The sequence below is a fragment of the Leiobunum rupestre genome, chromosome 3 (genome assembly GCF_980474605.1).
Source record: "Leiobunum rupestre chromosome 3, qqLeiRupe1.1.hap1, whole genome shotgun sequence".
Classification (NCBI taxonomy): domain Eukaryota; kingdom Metazoa; phylum Arthropoda; class Arachnida; order Opiliones; family Sclerosomatidae; genus Leiobunum; species Leiobunum rupestre.
This window is the reverse complement of record NC_143386.1, coordinates 66,853,254-66,880,112: the sequence shown is the minus strand read 5'-3', so window position 1 is coordinate 66,880,112 and position 26,859 is coordinate 66,853,254. Positions and strand designations below refer to the sequence as shown.

Genomic DNA, 26,859 nt, shown 5'->3' with positions numbered 1-26,859 from the left:
TTCCTTACACCGAATAAATAATCTTGCCTTCATAGATTTTAAATAAGTCTTACTTGAACTTTAACCTTTGTGCTCACCGGAGCCAAATAAAGCGTTAAGAACTTCTCAGGTGACCATCTAGCGTGTAAAATCTTCATTACACGCTCGGCTAAGTTAAATTTGGCTCAACTTTCGTCTTTGGAAATTGGGCTTGAAAAATGTTTCGAAAACATTTAATATTTAACACAATATTCTTACAGTTTAAATTTTATTTAGCCGCGTTCACACCTTCGCTTTGAACCAGATTTGTTTTTAGTTATTTTTTTAAGCTCAAGTGTGACCATGGTTTTTGACAGTGAGATACCATATGAGAAAACTGATAGCAAAGGCAAGGATTTCTGGACCCTTGCCAGAAATAAAATTAATTAAATAAAGTGATCACTTTAAAGTAAAATAAGATAATATTTAGGTTATATATATTTGCTAACATTATTAATTAAAAACAATTTAATAGGAAAGATAAAAAATCTAAGAAAAAGCTAAAATTTCATAAAATCGCCGAATATCTCAAAAATTAAGAAAATCATAATTAATTACGCAAAATTAACAAAACAGGCCTAAAATTTGGAGGACAAAACCTTTTATAATTTGGTCGGCCCTTAAACTTGCATCGCAAATTCAGTTAAATCCTAGTTAAACATTTTGTTTCAATGTATTGTGATGTCTGATTTCTTACAAACAAGTTGCCAAGTTGCAAAATATAATAATTCCTTTAGGTAAACATTCGTGGATTCTAACATTAAGCGAGAAAAGCAAAGAAATAGTATTCCATTATAAATATCTAATTTAATTTTTTTCTCATTAATTTTTAACTCTTAATATTAAATAGTCATCAGAAAATGATAGTCTAAATTAATTATTACTTTTGGTTAATATTAATTTAATATTAAATTTACTCTTAATATTAATTTAATATTAAATTTACTCTTAATATTAATTTAATATTAAATTAACTCTTAATATTAATTTAATATTAAATTAACTCTTAATATTAATTTAATATTAAATTAACTCTTAATATTAATTTAATATTAAATTTACTCTTAATATTAATTTAATATTAAATTTACTCTTAATATTAATTTAATATTAAATTTACTCTTAATATTAATTTAATATTAAATTTACTCTTAATATTAATTTTATATGAAATTTACTCTTAATATTAATTTTATATGAAATTTACTCTTAATATTAATTTAATACTAAATTAACTCATTATATTAATTTAATACTAAATTAACTCATTATATTAAATTAACTCCTTATATTAAACGAACTCTTAATATTAAATTAACTCTTAATATTCAATTAACGCTTATTATTAAATTAACTCTTAATATTAAATTAACTCTTAATAATAAATTAATTCTTAATATTAATTTTATATTATTTAATTCTTCATTTTAATTTTATATTATTTAATTCTTCATTTTAATTTATATTATTTAATTCTTCATTTTATTTCATATCATTTTTTATTTAATTCTTCATTTTATTTCATATTATATTTTATTTAATTACACATTTAATTTTAACCACCAGCTTTATTGTAAGAAATATTTCTATTGAAAAACAGTTTTGTGCTTAGTTTTTTTTATAATCCGTAGTCATTTTAAATAATATATTTTATTTAAGTTTATTGTAAAATTACATCAGAAGGGTCATTTAATATAATCAGCTAGGCTAATACTCAAAGCACCACCTTAGGTCCAAGTCATCTAGCGACTTATTATGCCTCTTAACAGGTGGCCGGGTTTCAATGCGTAGGAGGGTGGTGGCAAGCCCTTCATGCCACGCGAGCCAACAGCTCCCTACACTAACTATTACCGTTAACCTCTACAAAGGTATATATATATATTTCCGCCTATGTCCGTTAAATCCCGATTTTACTAGTGTTCCGGAGACAAGTTTTTTTTATATAAATGGCTCCTATTAGCTTTATCTAACTATATTATACATGAACAGAAACACATTTTCGTAGTATTTATAATACAGCAGCTGAACAGTTGAATGGAGACGTGTTTTATTTTGAGCTCTCTCTTTTTGTAGGCACCGCTACTACCCCTATTTGTCTTGCCTCAACTGCCTTTCCAACGGGCCCACGAGGGTTACAAGCGACGGTAGAACGTTTAACATGGCTTTTATATGAATAATTAATAATTACACAGATACAACTTTGAGATGGTAATAGATCGAATGATTAAATTGCAGCAAATGTATGATCGTTTTAAAATTTCCCTACGACGAGTTCGTAACTGCATTACTTCGAATGATCTAACGTTAAAACTAACTGCTTATTTATTTGAAATCTTCATATCCAATGTTCATTTTTAGTGTCACATCGAATATTTATTCGAAGTGACACTATTGTTATAGACGGAATATCGTTTAGTGTTTGTTTGTAGTTTGTTTACCGTGGAAAATGGACGACACGGTAGATGGAGCTGCGATAAATAATTTATTTAAATTATATTATTGGCGACGCCGGGATTCAAACCCAGATAGCTGCTGGCCACGTAATCTCCAAAACCGCCGCCATTACCAACCGTGTTACGCCGTCCTCGTCGTATTCTATGCTTGAACTTTTAGCCTTGAGCACTTTTATAGTTTGTATTTGGCTAGTTAAGTTGTCGCAATTGTCGTTCCTTTTTCCACGTTATTTTACATATATTTACGGCGTTTTAGGTCAAGTGAACCTCAAACTTCGCCTCCCCCCCAACCCAGCGGATTTGCACGAAGGGGGACACGGGCGTGGCGGGAAGTTTAAATTACAGAGTGGGGCTACACAACTTTTACCGATGGTCTGTCAGGTAAACCGGGGGCACAATTTTGACCCCCTTTAATAACAATACGATAAAGTCAACTCTTTAACTTACGATGGTACTATTTAAATCGAACGATAGAACGCACAGTGCCGTTAATTTCCGCCCCTTTCAACCAACCCACATAAGGGAGAGTGACCGAATAAACCAAACTGGTCTCATTCGATAGAACTTTTTGAGGCGCAGGCAGTGCCGTTAATTTTCGCCCCCTCCTACCGACATCCTTAAAGGGAGAGTGACCGAAGAAAACAAGTTGGTCTCTTTCGATAGAATTCTTTGACGCGCACGCAGTGCCGTTAATTTCCTTCCCCTCCGACCAACCCCCTTAAAGGGAGAGTGATCGAAAAAAACAAGTAAATAAATTCATGGGAATTTTTTTTATGAATTTGCCGTTTTTCACGACTTTTGGTGCCTAAACTACCGAAATGTTTGATATAAATTTCCTAAAATAAACCCATTTTAATCCCAGTTTAAGAATTTCTTTAAATAATTTTTCCACTAATTTCAATAATTTAAAAGAATTATGTTCGTCGTGTTTTGCTTACCTATTTCACCTTTGATACTAACGATAGGAAATTACATGGCCTCAACACGTTTTGTATTAGTTTGCCTACCTTTGTCTACTAAGAGTGTATGGGTTTGCCCACCCGAATACGCCGATGTGGAACTAATATTACGGCCTGGGCCGACTTGTTAACTAGCAAAGTGGTCTCAGTCTGTGCACCCAACAATACCGAAAGAACGCGAAAGTCGCTATCTTACATTCATCGACTTACATGTAGATAAGACATCTATTACGACAAGCTTCGCTTAACCTATATTATTCGACTATTACTACAAAAACAAACTAGGCGTGAAGTTTGTGTTAAATATTGGGTGTTTTTGATACGTTTCTCAACCACGATTGACGACAACTGACAAAAAAATAAACTTAGCCGAGCATGTCGTGATGTCGTCGCATGCTTGTTCAGTATTCTTTTCTTCTTCTCTATACGATATTTGACCTTCAGTAAAGGTCTACGTTGACAACCAGTTTCAAATAAAAAACCAACCAAGATAACGTCCTGTAAATTCGCAATGCGACTTTTATTTGTGATAGTTATATGTATTTTCTTTAAAGGAGGATTTCCTAATGGTAAGTTCTTAGGGAAAATTTTAAGTAAAAAAATCAGAAATAAAAATTAAGAAAGTGTAGGTATTGTTGATTTCAATAAGCCACTATATGATATGGAAATTCATCATTTGAAAATGTATTAAGGATAAATTTGACAAATATTTACTTTTATATTTTGATTAAAAACAACCAATCAAATTAAACTTTTAATTATTGGTCAGTGGCTAAGAAAGGTAGCAGAAAAATTAGCATTTGCAAGAATACTATTAGGCAAGGGTGCAAGATGAAACGTGCCTTCCCGAAACGTATGGTCGAATGTTTAATTCATTTTAATTTTTTAATTTTTCAAGTGTGCACCTCTTCATGTTATTAATGATGTTATACAATTTTAAATCTCGAAATATTAATCTCATTTCTCAATTATGTTTCTAAATTATGTTAAAATTTCATTGACATTTCCTTTACGCGTAAATGTCCAAATAGTTGATGGGAACGTTTGTAAATTGTAGAGGGTTTAATTTATTTCAAATAAATTATTCATACTTAAATAACATAAGAATGAAAATCAATTCTATCGTAAAATAATTTTTGAACGACTGTACACTACAAATTTGAGGTACATTAAAAGAACATAATAAAAACACATTAAGATCACCTAAAACGGTATCGATTTAAGATCACATACACTTCCGTAATGTTTGAAGAACACATACAAAGTGTCCTAAAAGTGCTGTAATCATGTTCTTAGCACTTTTCAACGTACTTAAAACGTTCACATTATATGAACTAAAAATGTTCTTATGATCTAAAAGTGTGCTATTAAAGTGAACTTAATATGTTCTGAAAGTGTATGGTGCACTTAAATTCCCAAATAACACCTGGTGGCAGTACTTGACCATTACAAACTAAATGTTTTTTTCCTATACTTTTTGTTATCCACCGCTAGAAGTATTAGATTATTTTGGTCGCTCTCAGCCTCACACTGAGTAGTTAAGAAATAGCACCCATTACGAATGGTCAAGTACTGTAAACAAGGTGCTATTTCTCAACTAATATTAGATCAAAACACCAAAATAGTGTAATAGAGCTGCCAGTGGTTTAAATTTTAAGTATTTAAAATGAAAAATTTATTATTCTGAATCAAAAAGTTTTGAACATTAAAATGTGTTCAAAACCTTAACACGTTATGCCTGTGTAATATAAAAAACTAGAGACATCTCAAGATCACTTGGAAATAATAGTGTTCTTGATATGCGAACCAAACGTTCTTGAAGTGTAAAGTGTTCTGAAAATTTTAATTCTACAATTTTAGAACACTTGAATACTTTAATAACACCGTGGTTTACAAGAAGAACACATAAGAATTTTTAAGAACATTGTGAGCTCACATAGACACATTACAAGATCACATGTTCTCTAAATGTACCTCAAATTTGCAGTGTAAGTAGTTTAATATTTTTTTATCAAAACCCGGAATTATCAGATATTTTGTATGGTATGTTTCAATATATCTGAGCCACGAAGAGATCTATGGTCAATAATTTGGATTATCTAAACATATAAAATAATATGCGCTCAAACAGCTCCCAAAGTAAATTCCTACAAAAATCAATTACTCTTCATTAAACAAAACCGTAGGAGCCCATGGTTACCCGTGGGTATCGATAGCCTGCTTACACAGTCGGGTTTCAGCACGGTGTTTTCTTGACGGGTCGGAATGATATTTCATAACGGGTTTTTCAAGTTGTTTATTCTTTATTTCGCTGCGAAATGTGGGCGCCACCTATTTAAATAAACCTTAATCGCTTATTTGGTGTTCTTCTTTGTTTGTTAGTCGACAAATTAATTTCATTGCACCAATTTACAGCAAAAAATTCCATTTCCTGTCACGGTTTTTTTCTTCTAAATTTTTTAACCATCAGTTATCTGCACAAATCTGATTTTAAGTTATGAAGCTAAGGCTACCGGCGTTAATAGAGTATGTTCATCAAAATCTATAAAAAATATTTAACTAAACGTAACACAATTCGTAAGATATCGTTACTACGGCTTGTTTAAGAAAAAGTAAACGGAGGATGGTTTTACACTCAAAAAGTAGATGCTTATTAAATGAGTAAAATAAACCGAAGTCAATTATTTATTTATCTTTACAAATAAGCTCGGTTAAGTTAGCCGAGTCTACGATGGGATGTATAAGTAACTTCTGAAAAGCTTATTAAAATTTCGGGGGATAACTTGATTGGGCAAAAGTTTTTTTTCTAAAAGAAAGCAATATCTACTACAAATAAGATGACTTGTTTGTCCACGGTATTTCTTTGAGAGGTTAACGCAAATTTGTCCTGGTACCCAAAACTGTCGTTCTCTCAAATTAACACCATTTTTGTTTACTCCCATTTATCAGGTAAATCACGTTAACGTGTTCGTTATTGAATAAGCATGTAAGGGCCGATTTTAACTAAAAAATTAAGGAAGTAAGTACTCTCTTCCTCCAAAAGCACAATGTGCACCGAGAAAGCACTTTGAAGAGAAAACACAAATGGGCAACACATGTTACTTCGCAAAAAAAATAAATCGGTTTAACAATCCAATTAAGGGGTTACGAGCTACCAACGACGGAAATATACAACAAACGCCACATAAAAAATTAAAAGATCGATAGAAATAACACAACATTTAACAAGTTGGCAAGCCAAAATATACCTCTCCTCGGAAGAATTGTCCCTAGCGGTATTAATTTTTCGAGATGACTTTTAAAGATATATCTCCGCAATTCCGAGTTATTTACTAAAAACTTAATCCCGGTTCAATCCCGCCCGGTATAAAATTTTAATTATAATTAAAATAATTGAGACGAAACAACCGAGTATAATTTATTCAGAATATTATAAATTAAGTAGTTACAACAGCAAGTTAGACGTATTAAAACAATGCTCAATTGAATTTAACCCTATTTACGGTACAAGTTTATAAGTTAAATATAATACGAAGCCAATTTTAATGAAAGAAATATCTACAGAGGGTATTTGTATTGTTCTCGCTTACGAAATACTTGCCGCATCTTTAACGCTCATTTTATTTCCAATTAAACATCTTAATCGGTCGAGAACACGTTTAAAATAAATGACGAAGTAATGACGACCCAGTTAAAAACCAGACCAACATAAGTGTAAGCGCACGATGTATACAACTCGATAAAAATATACGACTGAAAAAACGAAATAAAATACAAATAAAACGAAAGATGTTTAAAATTAAAAAAACTGGTCCTAATAAAACGTAAAAATACCCTCCACAACACGCACATTTGAAATACGCAGAATTAACGTTATACTATATCCAGTTTAAAATATTAGAGTATCAAAAAATAAAAATAACGAATAGAAAAATACACAATAACAACCCAATCTATCAGACTTCAGAAACAAAACTCATAGAAAAATATTATAACGCAGTCAAGCAATCAGACTTCAGAATCCAAATAATTCACAGAAAAATATTATAACGCAGTCAAGCAATAAATTAGTTCAAATATTTAGAAATCAAGCAATAGAAAATATAATATCAAGAAGCGCAACACCTTACCATTCACAAGTACAATTTTTTACGTTATTATAATGAAACCGGATAAGCTTTTGGACATGACTTATGCTCTGAAAGGTTCCTCGAAGACTGGTCGATTTTGCGGGGAAAAGGAAATAAACTTAAAAAATAGTAGATACAAATATAAGACAGAAAAAACCAACAATACCAAAGATTAGACAAAAAAGAACGTAATCAGGATCAGTTAAAAAACACAACAAAAAAGCGTATCCGAAACAAGATTTCACCTTTAAAATTTCATACGTAAAAAATGTAGACTTTAAAAACCATTAATATACTCTTCCGAGAAGGTGAGTTTATAATTTTCAAAGAAGAGCAACATGTATCGGTGGTTCTGTGGTAGAACAATCGCATGTCACGCAGGAGAGCTCGGGTTCGAAACCTGGGCGGCGCTTTCGTTTTTAATCAACAGAGAATACGCTACATAAGAATTACTACGATGCAATAATTTAAATGGAACACGAAATTTCGTTCTATTTAGTAACAACCAAAATTTAATACTCGTTAATTTGTAATAAATGCTTCCGATTAAGCTGAGGGTCTAATTTTCGATTAAGCGTAATAAGTGTCGGTGGTTCTGTGGTAGAACGTGCGACTGTCAAACTGGAGGTCTCGTGTTCAAATCCCGCCTGATGCGATCGCAAATTGATATTAGGACGTACACCGTAAACAACTGGTGGAAACCCTGCCATTTGGACGTTGAGACGTTTATCGTAACCCTTAGAAGTTGGAGAGTAAAGACGCATATGCAAATTCAACACTCGCAACCGCCATTACACAAACTCAACACTCACAACCGCCATAACAAACAAACTCAACAGCCCTACACTACACATAAACATTGCAACAAATTTCCATTACAACTGAGCCGAAACCGAAACGACGGCGAGCGTTAACGATAAAAACGACCAAACCGCACCCTACGCAGCCGCAACTTTACCCGTTAACGCTCACCGTCAGACGGTGGTTTTGCCAACCTTTAACAACGATTTCACGACTTTTCACCGGTAACACGTATTGGATTTTGCCCCCGGTAACGCGTTTTGGACTTTGCCCCCGGTAACGCGTTCGAACACACACTGACACACAGACACACACAGACACGATGATTGTAAAACCCCTCCTAGGGGACTTTGTCCCCTCGGAGAGGTAAAAATCTTAAGAAGTTACTTGTCAATATGTTTTCTTGAAAAAGTTTAATGAATTGCTGCTATGTTGAACAAATAGCTGCCTGCTCTGTGGTATTATATTTTTTAGCTCTCGTTGTTTCTGACCGATGCTTATCACCGAATAGTATTTAAATTAAATTTTATATATTTAAAATATGAAAATTAACACAACTGTACTGTATTCTTTTAAACAAATTTTATAAGAGAGGAGTATATATTAAGGAATGACAAGATTTATTTCTGCTAAAGGTGATTAAAAATCTCGTCAGATGATAAATAGAAAATATTTTCGTCTTTTGCAACGACAGGCGGCCATTCTGGCTATTTTGAACAAAAGCCCCGCCACATGTTTTCCACTTTTTAGTTCCACCTTACCAACGTACTTATTAAGGGGAACCTAATAGTGCAAATAATTAATATTTAAGATATACTTATTTTAAAGATGTACTAACCGAACCACCGTTCGGGACGTATAATTGACTCCGCGGCGTAAAGAGCTCGCCGTCGCGTCGCGCGGTTTTTGCCCTTTCGAAAATCAGCCTTTCTTTATTTGTTTGGAGTGGGACAGTAGGACCACAATATTCGCGAAATATGCTGCTGTAGCAGACGTGGGGTCTAAGGATTAAAGTGACGGTGCCCAAAACAAAGCTTCTCTTAAAGGATTAAAATGACGGTGGGCTACTATATATACACAAACCGTATTCATTTTGCGCTAAACATGTCCGATACCGGGTCTTCCCGTAGTTCCGCGAGTTCAGATCATTCTTATTCTGTTAATTCTGGTGACGACGAGAGTGATTATAAGCGTTATTTAACGCAATATACGTATAATAATAAAGTCTTTAATCAGTATGAAATCCACGATCTGGCCAAGGTTCCGTTAAAATTAATCGAGTGGCTGCAAAGTGTCTACCTAATTGCGAAAGATGTAACGTGTCCCAAGTGTGACGACTCATTGTTTCTAACGAAACAGAGGAGAACCACCAACAAGAACATTTGGCGTTGCGTTAAAAGACTTAAAGTGCCGAAAGAAAAGGAGTCCGTCAGTTGTCAAACCGGACTAGTCAGCACATTTTGCTAGTTTTATTTTGTTTTAACGGGAATTAATACTTACGGAGATAAAAGTAATGGGGTTTATAAATGCACCCATGATGATTATAAGAACGGGGTTGGGGGGGCACTCGAGTGAAATGAGTGCGCGGCGCCGTCAGTCGCCAATGTAAAGTCTTTGGGCAATTTGTAATGAACTTTTTTTGCGGGTAATAATTTTTGCACCATTGGAATTAAAAAGTACTTTAAGGGGTGTTGGGGAAAGGGAACAAAGGGAGTGGAGTTGCTATTGTTCCAATTTACCGCTATGCTTTATTGGGTTGCTATCGTGTCATAGAGGAAAGCATACAAGTCGGTTTTTCTAAACTGGCTAGTCCGTTACAGGCGAGAGGAAAAAGTTACAGAAACTTCTTCAAATGCATACAGTGAATTAATTAAAACCGCACTATCATCACCTCAAATAGACAGCTATTATTTTGCTATCCCCATAAACGTTGTGGCCACATATATTTTGAAAACTTAACCTTCACAGACGCCGTGCGATACTCGGGGAACCCTCATCTACATCATTGAGAATAAAATTAAAAATGAGATTTTGAACTTTCGTCCCTTGAACTACCATCCCTCCCCCCTCGTAAATTAAATTGGAATTTGAATCACTCTTCACCTCTCCGCACCTTTCGTCTCCTTCTATCGCCTCTTTTCTCTGGTTCCTGGAAAGGAAAATGCTTAGCAAATTGACCTTTGAGCATTGGAGCCTCATTTTAACGGAATATCGCGTAATACAATGATCCGTTGTAAAAATGACCTAAGACCTCTTACTAGATGCAAAAGAATATACAAGCTACTAATATACTTAATTATAACTATCAAAGCAATATTTCCGGTCTTGTTCTATTGAAAATATCGGCGCTCATATTTTGGAGCTTTAAAACTACCTTTCTCACTAACTGACTTCAAACAGAAAATATTATCTCTATGAATCTTGTCTTAGCATGAAGGCCCTTTTGTTTTGATTCCCTTTTAACGAAATTACACCGTTTTTTTATAGATGTGAAATGGAACAAAAACACACTGACCTACAAAATATCTAAGTATTCCAGAGTACAAAAAATCAAAACTTCTATTGATAATGAGATTCATGCAGCATTCGAAGTAAGTTAATTTCAAAGGGTTTTAGCACTTCTATCTGGAGTTCGTTATACCTGCAGAATTTAATTTAAAGACGTTGATTCGCGCCAAACCGTAGGTTACACCGTTTTCGCAAATCGCAATTTACGCAAAATTATTTTGGCAAATTCCTCCTAAATTTCTACCGCTTTCCGATAGACTGCTTTCTACTTTTTTAGTGTGAAGGGGCAAAAGGTTGGCCACGTTTGAAATATAAGCGTGAAATCCTAAACATTTATCGCTTATGCTTTTAAAACACTCTTTGGAATAAATAAAATACGGCTATCTCGATGTTGCGTTATTATTCCATTTATAATATTGCTATAACTGAAATAATAATCACCTTAGGCACATACGAAAATCGACCTTCTGGCAGATCATATAGGATGTTGTAAATAGTTGCCTGCCTAAAAATACATGTTATGCTTATATTAATGTCCAAATTTTGGTGCGAAATAAATAAAGGTCTATTTGTTCTTATATTACCGCCATTTTTCAACTGCATCAAAATCAGATTAACCCATTTTGAAAAACATCTTCAGGTTATTGTATAGTATTTGGAATGAAAAGAAAAAATTAATTTTATCCGTTTTCTTCCACAAAATTTAAAAGCAGTTTTTAATATGAGATATCGGAAAGCGAACTTTACGCTTACTTTCCGTGAGAAGATGATTTTTCAAAAGTTAATCGGATCTGATCTAAGCTAAAACATTTCTTTAAATGTTTATTCTATTAACTAATAAGAATGTAATCACTAACAGTAAGTAATTGAAAACTGGTACTAGGATAGTGCACTCTGCCTTACCAATGAACGTTTTTGCAAGAGTCCGGTGGTTTTCGAATTGCCATTTAAATCTGGAACATTTAACTAGAGTTGCAAACACGCCGAAATAAAGGGTTGATTTTCCTTAATAAACCTAGAAGCTTATCTCACAAATTTACTTTCCAATGAGAAGGGTTTCGCCCCTTTCCGCGATCCATCAGATGCCCGTAGAATCGCCGATGCAACGAGGTAGGAATTTGCCCAAATATGCAATTGGTGTACGGATGTGTTACTTACTAGAAATTGCCTTTGGCCCACATTTTTGAAGTGCCCGGATTCCTTGGGGAGATTTCCTTTCAGTTATTTTAGGTGAAATTAAAATTATATTGTTTTCCGTTTAAAACGCTTTTCTTACGGCCCTAAAACGGCGTAGCGTGACCATGAACTTGTATAGGGTACATTGAGCTAAAATGATGTTTTTAAGCGTTTATTTGGACGATAATTGGTGACGGTAAGAAATTTGTTAGGACTGAATTACAACGAAAAGATAGCCAATGCATATTTTACTTTTTTATAACATAAATATTTAAAAAACACTACTTTCCGTTTAGGCCTGGAGCAACATCAGCAACTTCAAATTCACAAAGATGGCAAAGGGAGATGTGGATATAGATATTAGGTTTGAAAGTAGAGGCCACGCGGATTCGGACGATTTTGACGGTGAAGACGGAGTATTGGCACATACTGAGACGGGACAAAGGGAGCAAGAAATTGTGTCGGCAGACATCCATTTTGACGACGATGAGCAGTGGCTATTTCAAAATAAAGAAGGTACGTTTCAGAAACGCATTATCGACCATTTTTGACTTTTGGAGTTTGAATGCCCCTCATACTATTTTGGGGCACTGATTTTAAAATTGAAGTTGGTTGTTTTCTATTTGGTCTATTTTCCGAGGTGTTAAAATGCAAAGACGCAGTAAAATTGATATGTTTCCAAAATACTTAGCAGAAACGCATTAACGACCTTCGGAAAATTGCAGAAACGCAATATGTCGTTATTAAGCAATAAGAGTCTTCATTAAGCATAATTTCGTCTGCTCTAATTTCTTCAGATGCATTCCCAGTATTATTTTACCCCACAATGCGTTTCTGCCTAGATTTTTAGCCAAATATAAACGTACAAAACGCATTATGTCAAATTATTCTGCAATTTACTTACGATATATATAATTTATTTACGATATATTTAGATATCGGACTAAAACAACTAATTTACAGTTACCTTAACACTGTAGTATTGTTATTTTTATAAGAATTCTACAAATTGATTTATATCGAAATGCCATTTTTGGAGATAATGCGTGCGTTTCTGAAACGTAGCGCAGTATTATATTTTCTTAAAGCGGGGGGAGGGGGATTTACCCTCCAACTGGTTGTGATTTTCAGTAGCACTCTATTAGTACCTACCACCTACCATAGAATAGAAAGTTTTGATGGAGAGAACATAAAACTCATCAGTTTTATGTTGCAAGTTTGAAAACAAATTATTCTGAAAATACTAAAACAAAGTATCTCTGTAGTTCTTACGTTACATGTACAACTTTATGTAAATGTAGTCAGTCATTCCCCAAAGAACAACAGGGATTGAAGCCCTAAGCCTTAAACATGAAGTTGAACATTTTCTTTAGCCTAAGCAAGTTCTCAATAAAGGTAAATTGTAACTCTTCCTTTGAAATTATCTGAAACTTTTACTTTTGATAATATATTTTCCTGTTTCAGAGATACAAAACCAAAACAAGTCAGATTCCTAAAATACATTTCGAAAGTGTTTATAATGACACTAATTTCATTGAGACGCAAAATAATGGTAAATATATGGTATATATATATATATATATATATATTTTTTTTTTTTTTTGGTGCAAAGTTTTCCATATTCCTAGTCAAGTTAAAGGCTAGTCAACCTGGCCAAAAACGGTCGTCTAAGGTAGGAAAGCGAGAAATCGAAAATGAACCAATAAGGGCCAAAGAAACCTTGAGCAAGCGTAACGTATTTGGATACACTTTACTCAAAAAACAAGAATAGTGGTAAAACGGGTAATGGATGTATTAGTTTCAATAAAATGTTTGAACAAGTTGCCCAAACAATGAAATTGAGTTTTCAAAGCATAAATATTCCAATGGACTAGGTCTTGGATAAATGAACATTTTCATAATAATAAAAATTATAATTAACTTATTTCAGGAAATCCAGTTGAGGATTTCAAGATTTTTAAAACAGATTAAGTCCCACAATTGCACTAAATGTTCTGTAGTGCAATATGTCACAAGCTATCTCCGAAGACGGGAATTTAGCCAAAGCTAAGACACAGATTCAAGTGAACCTGAGAAACCACTTTAATCTTCATGTTTTTTAAACTAGTGTAACGGTAGCAATTGCGGAAATGAAAACAACGCAACAAAGGAAAATGTATGCAGCACTCGTCCTAGAAATACTGGTTTCATAACACATAATCATTGATTTGCACACATTTTTTTAGAACGAGATATTTTGGTATTGGTCAAACTGGCTCGCTGTGGCCAGATGAAATTTTATATTAATAATAAACGTTTTATCATTCTGATAATAAGTCTCTTATCCACTGGAATTTTTAAGTAACCTTTAAGAAGTATGTGATCGTTTATAACTGTTCCTAAATTTGTGTTCCTAGAGTTAAAAAATAAATAGCTTTTTAAGTCAATAACACTAGTTTTATTGTTTAGTTGAAAACATTGAAGATTATATCTTTACCTATACAAATTGTTAAGTAATGAAAATTCTACTCCACTGGTAGGGAATCAGCTGACGTGTTTAACAATTAGCTCAATTTTCTCTGGATAGTTCATTAATGAAATGGTTGGATTCACTGGTTAACCACCAGAAATAAACGAAGATCCAAATTCTTATTCTTCTTCGCAAATTATTTCCACAAGTTCCTATGTAAATTTATGAGTTCTAACAACTTTTAGATTTTTTAAACACATAAATACTGGTATTTTTTAAAACCTTTTGGTCGATCCTATCCTCATTGTGGTCAAGCGCAGAGAAACTAAAACGAACGATGAAGCCCTCACACGTATTTAAACCAAAAAAACTAGATAAAGCCAGAACCTTTTAGCAAATTACTAATATTGAATAAAGCTAACCCATATTTGTGTCTCTTGAAAGCGTATTTAAGTACAAGACTGTTATAGTTTTTAAAGCTCCAGTGTGTTAAGAAGTAACTAAATAATGGTTAAATTTAAATTTTAAAATAATAATTTTAATCATTTTTTCTTAATGTTATATCTTCAGATGGTGAAATAGCATCTAGAACAGTTAATTCGTTGTCATTTAAATCGTTCATCATCTCTTAATTTCCCTTATAATACAATTTGAATGAACTGAAATAACTCCACACTCAGGATAATGAGCTGTGAGTATTGCTGTTGAAACTAATAAAGCTATAGCGATATGAATATTTTTCTTTAACTCCTGACCATTATGTATATAAAATTGTTAAGTAATTAGTTTCCCAGAAAATCATGATGTGCAAATTTGAAATTCCAATAAACCCTTACAAAAAATGTCTTAAGAAATCTTAAGAAATTTTAAAGGGGTTTGAAGGAGCTTTTGGGAGTTTGAACGTTGGGAAAAAAATTCCCAAGAGTTCTTAAGAAAATTAAACGGAAGTTTTGGGAATATCCGTCTTGGGAAAAATAAGTAATTTTGGTATTAAGAATTCTTAAGGAAATTCAAGGGGAGATTTGAGATTAACCGTCTTGAGAAAGTAATTAATTTTGGTATTAAGAATTCTGAAGGAAATTAAAGGGAACTTTTGGGAATAACCGTCTTCGGGGAAAATAAGTAATTTTTGTTAGTGTGTGTACGGACAGATAGACCGACCGCATCAACCATCCTATCTATGCCGGACTCGAGACCAGCGAACTTTGTACCCTCTCTTTTGTGTGTGTTACAGTTTTTGTTGTCGGGAGAGAAAACCCGCCGTTCGTTGTTTTTAGCGTGAAGCGCAATACATGTAAACTCAAGTTTAATAAACCGTTTCTTAGTGTTACTTTACTCTCTTTATTTCCGGCGTTTAATGTCATTAGAATACGCTTAGTGCTCTACACATTTGAATCAACAATTTTGGTATTAAGAATTCTTAAGGTTATTAAAGGGAAGTTTTGGGAATATCTGTCTAGGGAAAAATAGGTAATTTTGGTGTTAAGAAATCTTAAGGAAATTAAAGGGAAGTTTTGGGAATAGCCGTCTTGGGGGAAAATAAGTAATTTTGGTATTAAGAATTTTTAAGGTTATTAAAGGGAAGTTTTGGGAATATCTGTCTAGGGAAAAATAGGTAATTTTGGTGTTAAGAAATCTTAAGGAAATTAAAGGGAAGTTTTGGGAATAGCCGTCTTGGGGGAAAATAAGTAATTTTGGTATTAAGAATTTTTAAGGTTATTAAGGGAAGTTTTGGGAATATCTGTCTAGGGAAAAATAGGTAATTTTGGTGTTAAGAAATCTTAAGGAAATTAAAGGGAAGTTTTGGGAATAGCCGTCTTGGGGGAAAATAAGTAATTTTGGTATTAAGAATTCTTAAGGTTATTAAAGGAAAGTTTTGGAAATATCTGTCTTAGGAAAAATAGGTAATTTTGGTGTTAAGAAATCTTAAGAAAATTTAAGGGAAGTTTTGGGAATAGCCGTCTTGGGGGAAAATAAGTAATTTCGGTATTAATAATTCTTAAGGTTATTAAAGGAAAGTTTTGGGAATATCTATCTTGGGGAAAATAGGTAATTTTGGTATTTAGAATTCTTAGGGAAATTCAAGGGAAGATTTGAGATTAACCGTCTTCGGAAAATAATTTATTTTGGTGTTAAGAAATCTAAAGTAAATTAAAGGGAAGTTTTGGGAATAACCGTCTTAAGTTATAGGAATATCCAAGCACCTTGGAAAGAGTAAGCATTCTGTGTAAATAATAATAATTCCTACGGAATTAACCGCTTTTATAAAATTGAGTTACAAAGATTTGTGTTTTACATAGCTGGTATAGATATTAAAATAGAAAAAATAAAAAGTTCCTGAAGTTTCAATTTTTTATTTTTAAACATTCGTTTTACGACAAGGAAATGACTTATAGCTAAATCAAATAAATTCCATTTTTTGTTAAATAAGCATAACATATTAATTTCCATCTAGTACTATGTTAATTTTAAAAAGGTATTGTTTACCCTTGGAGCTGACGTCTCTTAAACATTTTATAAATTTTTCGTCATCGACCGAGATTAGCTTTTTCCCTGTGATCATTTCAAACGGAAATAAAATTTGTAATAGCCCCGATTCCAATACTTTAAACTCATTCGAATTAGTTAAAAAAAGTAATTTCGGCTGTTTTAAAGAAGAAGAACGATAGGGTGGAAGATATTTCCCCTGACCAAGAAATTTCTCCAGACAACGAATAATCAAATCAATGAAGCCTCATAATTTTAAACATTCCTTTTCGAATAAATAAACATTTTTGGAATATTTGGTTTTGGAAACCAGTAAGGGAAAATCCTTGGGAAGCGAAGGGAAAATTCTTGGGAAGCGAAGGGAAAATCCGTGTGAGCTAAGGTATAATCCTTGGGAAGCTAAGGGAAAATCCTTGGGAGGGCAAGGGACAATTCTTAAGAAGCAAAGGGAAAATCCTTGGGAGGCGAAGGGAATTTCTTTGGGAAATTTCCATGAGAAATGTAACGAATTCCTTTTCAAATGTTCTTTAGAAATTCTTAAGAGCGGTCATGGGGAAAAGGTGCCATACTTCCCAATGTTGACAAAAGGGAACTTGTAAGTAATTCCCAAACATTTTCGGTACAAATGTTTTTAAGATTTCTTAAGGGAATGCTGAAAAAATTATTGATTATAATAGGAGAATTTTGATGTATTTACAGCTTTAGGTATTCCGGTGCTTTCTGTAGCCACAAATCTTTGTTTTCGAAACTCCTCCCCTCCACAATGTAGAAATATAAAGGTGGTTTCTTTCTTTGACTATTTTCTTATCGGACATCATTTCAGAATCACCATTCCCCAAAATCGTGTTTTTTCACAAACTTGACAATTCGCCGCCAAATTTTAAACTGCATTTTGTTGGTGGAAGTGTAGGTAGAAATAAAAGCACCAGCTATACACACTCACTTTTGCAAGCTTTATAGATTGTACATTACCCTACAATGCATGCGCAAGCTCCCCCAGTTGTTGACTAAAGTAAGCTTTGGTGTTCCACACCAAAATCCTGAGGTTATATTCCTATAAAGTTCGCTTCCAAAAGTCAGTCTTCACACGATGGGTTAAATAATTTTTCACAAAGTAACCGATATCTGTTAATGAGAGTTTGTCGAAACGCGATTGCCGATGTTTTTGTACTTAAAAATGATTACCCAGTTTGTTTAATACCGCTAAATAGGTGGCAAAACGTGTTAATATTGATTTAAAATTCGACAAAAAAATACCGTTTTAAGTAAGACGAGTGTTTATGAAGATTTAAGAAAGCCTTTTCATTTTCCATAAGCCTCTCACCTCGTAATATAGGAGTTCAAATTGATATTAACCCCTAGCAACGTTATGTGTAATATGGTAATTTATTAACAACCATGAATATCGGCCGTACTTGTATTGCTTTGCTTTACTTACTTCGATATGACTGTCGTATATGCAGTACTCAATTTATCGATATTTCTTACTCTGGAAATGCTACTCTTGAATTGTTCCGAGGAAAGCCAATCATGAACTACTTAAGCTATGACAGAATTGGCGCTATATAGCACCGCTTAACAGAGCTTAAATGGAAAGTCGACATCATTTTTTATTTGAATAAAAACTTCATGATAAACGGTTCTCTCCCAAATCTTAAGTCGTTCAGTCTATTTCGGCCGAATTTTTGTTGTCCATAGAACAAGTACACCGCCTTTCGCTAGGTCCCTCATTTTGCATTCGTAGCTTTGACGGTAGTATGCTCGCGATTCTGGTTTCTACAGCTAACATTTTCAATAATATTGTTTTTATTGAACTTGTTTATTGGTATCATAAAAAGTGTACAGTTAAACCCGTTGAATTAAAGTTATTTATTTGTTAGTTGCTTTTTTACAAAAATTATAATAATAATAAACAGCAAGTCACCACCTTAGACCTAAGTAATAACTGGGAGAACTGGAATCGAACACCAGTCGTCTCTCGCGTGAGAAGTGAGTTTGTATCTCTACCAAAGCGAAACTTCATTATCTGGTCAGTAGGTTGATTATCTGGTCAGTTGGTCCATTACATATTATTTTCAAACCTGGTTGTGAATCTCCTTGAAACGTAGACACCAATGTTATCGATGTGGTCGTTATGTTCCTTCAAATTTCATTAATAATTGTTTTGTAGATTCAACTTAATCAAAGGTGCCCAAGTGGGCCATCTTTGGCTAATGGTGACCCCGACCTTGAACATGGTGAACTCGAACTTAAAATGTTTTATGACGAAAATAATAATTAAAAATAACCATTGCAATCGTGACTTTGAGAATGGTGTTCTTGACCTTCAAAAAGCGCTCTTTTGGACCGAAATGTAATACAAATACATGAACATTTTAAATATTTTTTGCACCAGCTGCAGCTGCTCAAGTTTGTGTCGCCAAAAAAGTCGTTGCGACTTTGGTGACAAACACATTTACTACATGAATTGAACTCTTGTTTTCGGGAATAGGCGCTTCCTTCAGGACAGTAGCTGTTCACGAAATCGGACATGCTCTTGGTCTGGATCATTCTAAATCGAAGTCAGCTGTTATGTTTTACGGCTATGACGGAAAAGACTATAAACCGTTAAACAAAGATGACATTGACGCAATTGAACGTCTTTACGGTCAGTACACGTTACTCATGGTCTATAATTAAGAAAAAGTCCCTTTGCGAGCATCAAATTTTATCGGATCAACCACGTTTGATAAACAACAGAGGTTTGTTTTTAATAGGAAAAAAACCACGATAGTGAGGGTCAAGATTAAAAATCTCTTTTAAACCTTACGACTAATTTTTACTAAAACTAACGGCGAATGCACAATAGATGAGAATAACAGAGATTTTTGTAAAAAAAATTTGTGGGTACACCACTAAGCTTCGACGTAAAAACGTGTTAGATATAATGATGATTTTAAAAAGTTAAAGATCACTTGTCTAGTCTTAATAAAGGCGATCAGTTAAATTTGAGGAATTTTAAAATTAAGATTTTATACTTTCATTTTCGATAAAAAATATAAAAATAAAAGCTAGCTGTTTATTAACGAGATTGAGAGAAAATCTTAAAGGGGCTGGAAAGTGGGGTTTTGAAATCGTCTAGTGACGTAGTATCTCCCAAAAAATCCGGACCCTGCTTTATTTTCTTTTTTCCCCGCTTGATGAATTTGGCTCTGACGGAGATGTTTTAAAATAGTGAGGAGCGACCCGAGAGAAACTAGTGACAGGTATTCATACGCGAACTAAGCTATTCGGGCCTTCGTGGACGTAGTTTTGGTTCTAGTATTTTAATATTTATTTAATTATAATGAAAGAGTTCAATTCAAATAAAAACCAGAAATGTGATGATACGAAAATATATCTTGTTAGTGAATTAGGTAAGTGTGAAAAGACAAAAGAACTGTGGCCCTGAGAAATTAGCTTCGATTCACCTAGCGTTTTTTTTACAAAATTCGATGAAACTCTCAAATAACAATTTAAAAAATTACGAACACACTACTACCAAAAGACCTTATCGCTCAAATTAATTTTTCGTGAAACATTTGTTGTTCACTAAACTAAATATTAGTAAAGATAAATGAAATTTTAAAACTTCGAACGAGCTCAGCTAACACTAACCAAGACCACGCTCGATTTCGTCATGCAAAAATCCCAACACAGCGGTGCCGGTTTACGTCTTCGCGAACTTGAGAAAAAGTAGCTCTACGCGCCAAATTTCGTTAATGACGTCACAGATGACGTTTTTCAAAACCCCACTTTCCAGCCCCTTTAAAATCCTTGTGCAATGTGAACCTACTTTAGCAAATTACATGTTTTAGAACAGCAACTAAGTATTTAAATATTTTTAACTTGATATTAATTGTTTAATAAATTTTAATTATCTTAAATTATTATACACCGTGGAAAATACCCTATCAAATTCGGGGTTAATAAAAGATAATATTGTTTATAATCTATGCACTCAGGGCCTAATGATGGTCAGGGTAAATTGACGAAAACCACCGTTGAACAGAAGAAGAATGAAATTAAAAACCTAAAGATGTAAATATTGTTGGTTTTTTTGTGAGAAAAACAAAGCTTTATTAACTATAAAACCTCGTACTTGGAGCGTAAGTCCATCCAGACGAATATACAGGGTGATTACATGTAGTTTTCTAAATAATGTTCAGGGAACTAGAAAATCATTGTCAAGCTAATCTGACTTAACATAACGGGGCGTGGGTTAGATTTATTACTTAAATTGTTCTTGAGTCTTGTTTTTTGACATAGTTCGGTTTTCGTCTTTTTCCAACGTCAGTTGTTTATGGTCGTTGGGAAAATGATTAGCTACGAAGTATTGGAGCTTTTTTAGCACATTTATTGAAATCAAGAACTTCCTTCTTTTAAGACAGTACCATTTTATTGGTTTCTTTCATTTTTGCCCAAATGTGTTTGCATTATATGTGACAATTTTTCTTTTAATTTTTTAAATAGTCTGTTGGTCTTAATTGTCTATTCGTTTGGAAGGACAATCAGCCAATGAATATGAACTGCATTTTTTTTATTAAAGAAACTTTATTGTCCACAATAACTTTTTTTTTACTTGACAGCGATGATAACGACGATATTAGCGAGACTGATAATGAGGATCCATTATTCTTGCCATTTTTGTAAAATGTGTGTTTTTTTTTAATTAACAAAATATCTTTGGTCTGGTTACTCGATGATGTCAATTTTTAAATTTTTCAAATAAATAACCATACATGTATCCTATCTTTTAGCTAGTGCCTCCATTGCCTAAGTGATCAGGGTATTGGGATATCCCAAGATAATAAATTAGTCGGATCAGGTTTCACTTTTATTATATTCTAGCTCAGTAATCTAATCTCATCATGTATTTTGTTCAGCTGGGTTGATTCAGTTTGTTGAGTACATATCGGCCTTGTTCAGAAACTTTTGAAATGAAAATTTCTCAAATATGCAAGATTAAGTTTTTATGATTTGTACAAACATATAGATAGATGGATGGTCAAGTGCTTTTTAAAATTAAATATTGATTTTTTTACCGAGGAAACATTCATATCGGCATTAATTAATCGATCTACCCTACTTTGGGTCACCAAAAATCATTTCTGTTTTTTGTAACAATATCGGACAATTTACCGTCGGCCTAAAGATTTACGAAATACAGAATAAAAGTCGATAATTTAATTATTTTTGCTTTAACTATGTGGAAATAAAATATACTTTCTACTTAGACTCAATCATGAATTCAGTGTTTCAAATCATGATTTGCTCAACATTATTGTTTGCTTATAGAGCGTCTATAGGAAATAATTACTAGTAATATATGATATATAACTTTTATTACTTTGTCAATTTCAAAGTGTAATTTTTTTATATCCGTGTCTATTATTGAACAACATGCCTACGTCGCCGTCCCTCTGAATTGTAATTGTCCTCCTTCATACAATCCTGGAATTAAACAATGTAATATATAATACTCAGATAGGCTAATAGCCAAGGCACCACCCTAGGCTTAAGTCATAAAGTGACTATTTTGCATTTATCTCAGGTGGCCAGGTTAAATGACGTAGGAAGGTGGTGGCAAGCCCTTCGTGATACAAGAGCCCCCAGGTCCTTACATCTACTATTACCGTTATTTTTTCCACTGGTAATGCATCTAGTTCAAGGTAAATAACACCTTTAACATAGCAGGTTTTTAACTTTGTATAAAGAACATCATTTTCTTTTCAAATATTTTCTAAAGAAACTCCATAAATCTGGAATAACCTATAAATACACCCACCAATTTTTTTAAGAATCAATAGAAATGTCAGTCCATTCTCTATAGAGTTAAACATTCTGTGGCTCAAGTGATTTATTTTTAATTTTATACACATTTTTGTTATATTCTGATTTTGTTAGGCAAAAAATAAACTTTACCGAATTCGGTACAAAGAGATCAAGTTACTTAACTTTCTTTCTAGCTTTTACAGTTAGATTTAGTTTCTGAGTAAAATTACGGTACGGAATTCAGTCGTTATATCGAAAATTTCGTTGTAAGAGTATCCATTGTATCAACGATCGTATAAAACTTCAAACCATAATTTCTAATTCGTAGAACTCTACGATTGACGGTTTAGTAACTAAGCGATTACCTAGTTCGGGCGTCTGACCTCCGAAAAATCGAGCTTAATCGTTTGCTCTAGTACGCTTTCTATAGTTGGTTACCATAGTAACTAAGAAGCAGGAAGTAAGTAAAGGCTATTGACGAGAGGCAGTGATTTCGAATATTGGGTACAAGTTCTATATTATCTTTGATTGTATAGACGCTAAAAGAGTGTAAATGAATTTATCCGGGGTAATATCCGTGGAACTATAACTCAAAACCATAAAATGAAACAAGTAATATAATAACACAGAATGTTCCCAAATAAGGCTTATATATCTCATTATTAGCTTCCATATCGGAATTTTTCTCCAATTTCCAGATGAAATAGCGATTTATCTTAGCTCCTCATCATTAAGTAGGTTTTTATATTTTAAGATTTTTCGGTGCCATCTGTGATTTAAAATATTAATGTACCTTCGACCAAATTAAAAAAAATTCTAAAATAACACTTTTTTTTAGATATTTACCAATTTTAGTAAATCTTTCTTGTAGAGTATTTGTAGAGTATACAATATGGCGCTACAGCCATAGGCCACTTTGCCTTTCAGCGCAATATTTTAACTCATGCTTTTATTAAAAATAAAACCATGTTTTTTTCTCTTTTAAGAGGGAAGTCTATAGCAAAAACCTCCTTTTCTTTCAAGCTGAACGTTTTAGTTTCAACAATTACACAATCGAATTATATTTTTATTTATAGGCTGAACCTTCCTCTAGTGCTTAAAATAATTTTGATAATTCTAATATTAATAGTTAACGAGATATAAGGTCCTAACTAAAGGGTAGTTTGGGCGCCTGCCCAACTTGTTTAACTCCGGGGGTCCGAATTAAAACGTAATAATTAAATTACTATGAAATTTAAAATTGACAAAATTATTTTAAGCACTAAACCAGAGGCTGTTCTACACTTAAATATTAATTTTATAAGTTAAAACGCAAAAATAAAACAGTTCAGGTTGAAATAGGGCGAAACTAGACAATGGCCACTGTAGTCGTCCCCCTTAAGGGGAAGACAGTTAAGCAATGGAAAACGTTCTATCTCGCACACAGTAGGCCGATATTAGCTTGGGTTAGTCATAAACCAGAGGAGCATTCGTATTCTCAGTTTACACGGATTCATTATTGTTTTTTTTGCAAATTGAATTATTTGTTCTAATATAAATATTTTTATTATAAATGCAAGCGCAAAAAAAAACTAATTTCGTAAGGTCGAATTTTCTTCATTTAGAAATAATATTCCTACGATATATATATACGTTATTACCATGTCTCTATATTAAACATTATTATTTTTTTTTTTTTGGAAAGTTGGGTAAGTTTACTTTGCATGCCAGGCGATATGTAAGTTTAACTATTCTATTTCATGATTATAATTTTCGGCGCAGTTAAATTTTAATTAAAAATCCAGCCGTTGCGAAATTTGAGGGGTGCAAGGAAAATATTATTATATTTTTCCTCGTGCCCGAATAGAGATAAATATATAAAATAAGCAAATCCGAATAACAACAGCATTCTGAAATCATTGTATCAGTTAAACCACAACCTAACGGGACAAAAATGGAATCATTAAATCGCAAGCATAGTTTTGAACCCAATTGGCCGAAAAATTAAAAATTTCATAAAAATTAGAACAGAAGTTTTTTAAGTATCGACTTGCCTTGCCTCGTAAAAATCTCACGTTTATATATAATATCATTTGAAGTACTTAAATACATTTTTGAAATAGTTTCCAAATGTTTATTTACACTAAATATTTAATTATCACTTTGAAATTTAATCCATCTTTAAAATTCCTTTTGAAATTCATACTAAAGGAGGCACACCATTCTTTGTTATTTTGTGTAGATTTAAATACGGTTAATAAAGTAACTTTATGTAAGAAATAAACCTGTTTTGGACAAATTTGACCCATTTTAAAATGTAAAATGCATATTAAAAACTATTTATGGTAAGTTAAGATACTTACGTTATATTTTTTTTGATACTCCTTATATGCTTCTGGCTAAATTAAATCAAATGAAATAAAAATCAAATTAATTTAATTTAATATATATTTCAATGAAATCAGGGGTACCCATATGCTGTGAATTTTAGTAAATGATGATTCGACCTTGAAAGTGGCGATCTTGGCGGTGTTCGAAATCGGAAATTTAGGCAACCCGAAATAGAATGGTAGCCATAATTTCAGTTTCTGCGTGCCAGTTTTTAAAAATCTTAAAAATTTAAATATCCCATTACTAATAATAAAGATGCCTCTTGCTTTTGCATAAAAAAAACTTTCCAGAAGATTCGTAAAGCTTCAACATCGGGTAAATATGATTTACTCATTAAAAATTTCCCCGCGCAATTTAAATTTGAATTTTTTTAAAACGGATTATTACACTGTATAGACTTGAAATGCAATGCCTTTTCGGTGGAAAATAAAACTCATTTTAACCTAGTAAATTACTTGTTTTACTTTTATGCCATAGATGGGTACTCTTTTCCTAAGAACATTGTTATTAGCCAAGCGAGAGAAGACTACTCGAAATGTGTTCGTGTATTTTCTCTTGACACGAAAGCTAACGCTATTTTTCTCGAAAATGTTAAAAATTTTGTTGTAAATAAATTGATATACCATTAACTACTGGGTTTAACTTTGATACTAAAAAGAAAAACATTTTGTTGCGTACAAGTAGATGACTTGGTAAAGATCAGTTTTTGGCAATTTAAAGGACCACTACTAGGTTTGAACTTGACTAACTTGTCGCGCGAGTTGCAGATATAAAGCTGAAAAATTTCCAACATCTGAATCGCCGTACATGTGGTCGCTGATTACGGATAAAAAGAAGGTACTGAAGTTTTACGCGCAGTATTCAAATGTTCGTGTAATCATTTAATAAAAAAGCATCGTCTGCGTTTAACTAAGATCAAAGTGTCGCATCAACTGCCATGTGCAACATTAAAAATGGATCGTTCTGTACTACGCGTACTTTCTCGAAAATAATTAATTACATCAGCTATTTTCATCATGCATTTCCATTTTTTATATATTGTTAAATATTTTTACAAAATTGAACACCAACTTACGTTTTCTTGGGCCCATTCCTTTTCCATTTTTACATAAGCTAAATGAAACTGAAAACAAAGGATTCTCAATAAAAATTAAGTTATTCAAATAGTTTCGTTCCAATGTTCATTTTTCTGTGATTTAAATATACTTAAGAACTTAAACTAGTTTTATCTGTCTATGATTTGAATCAATTAGGCTTTAAAAATATACATATTATTTTTTCCCTCTTCTTGTTGGGAAAGACGAATCATTGGATATTTAAGGTGAAACACTGCGAAAAGACTGCTTTAGTTACGATAAATTTGTTTTATTATTTTTTAACGTGAACTACAATATGCATTATAGATTTTAGTGGAAGATAATAGTGGGATAATTCCTAATTTATTTTGTTTAACGAAATTTACGAAAAGTAATATTCATTCATTTTAGAAACTGGTGTAAGATATAAGACTGGCGTTTAGTTTATTTTGATAAATTTATTTTAAACTAGGATCATGAGCAAAAGCATTTTCCATTCAGGAATTTACGACTAGTTTATTTTTTTCTATACGTGTAAGTTATATAAAAAAGGCATTCTAAAATGTATGAAGCCTAAAAAATATGATTTTGTATTACCCATAGCGCTTTCTACATTTTAAAACACATGGAATTCATTTT

At 32.7% G+C, this 26,859-nt stretch overlaps 1 protein-coding gene and 1 long non-coding RNA gene across 2 annotated transcripts; one reads left to right on the top strand and one right to left on the bottom strand.

The window, feature by feature from the left end:
* Window positions 1-3,873: 3,873 nt before the first annotated feature.
* LOC149954422 (collagenase 3-like) lies at window positions 3,874-21,925 on the top strand. Its single transcript, XM_090170335.1, has 6 exons — window positions 3,874-3,999; window positions 10,849-10,952; window positions 12,342-12,561; window positions 19,473-19,628; window positions 20,965-21,040; window positions 21,589-21,925. Exons 1-6 carry the CDS (start codon window positions 3,942-3,944, stop codon window positions 21,650-21,652), a joined length of 678 nt encoding a protein of 225 aa, XP_090026461.1. The 5' UTR covers window positions 3,874-3,941; the 3' UTR covers window positions 21,653-21,925.
* Window positions 21,926-22,380: 455 nt separating this feature from the next.
* Window positions 22,381-26,304, bottom strand: LOC149954421 (uncharacterized). Its single transcript, XR_016479893.1, has 3 exons — window positions 26,220-26,304; window positions 25,117-25,152; window positions 22,381-22,453 (listed from the first exon to the last, which is right to left on the bottom strand). It is a non-coding gene; the product is annotated as an uncharacterized LOC149954421 (long non-coding RNA).
* Window positions 26,305-26,859: the final 555 nt, after the last annotated feature.

Excerpts from the sequence above, each read along its gene's own strand:
- LOC149954422 (XM_090170335.1), top strand. The coding sequence starts at position 3,942 with ATGCGACTTTTATTTGTGATAGTTATATGTATTTTCTTTAAAGGAGGA. Across the intron at positions 12,562-19,472 it reads GCTATTTCAAAATAAAGAAG|GCGCTTCCTTCAGGACAGTA; the intron begins GTACGTTTCAGA and ends TTTCGGGAATAG. Across the intron at positions 19,629-20,964 it reads CGCAATTGAACGTCTTTACG|GGCCTAATGATGGTCAGGGT; the intron begins GTCAGTACACGT and ends CTATGCACTCAG.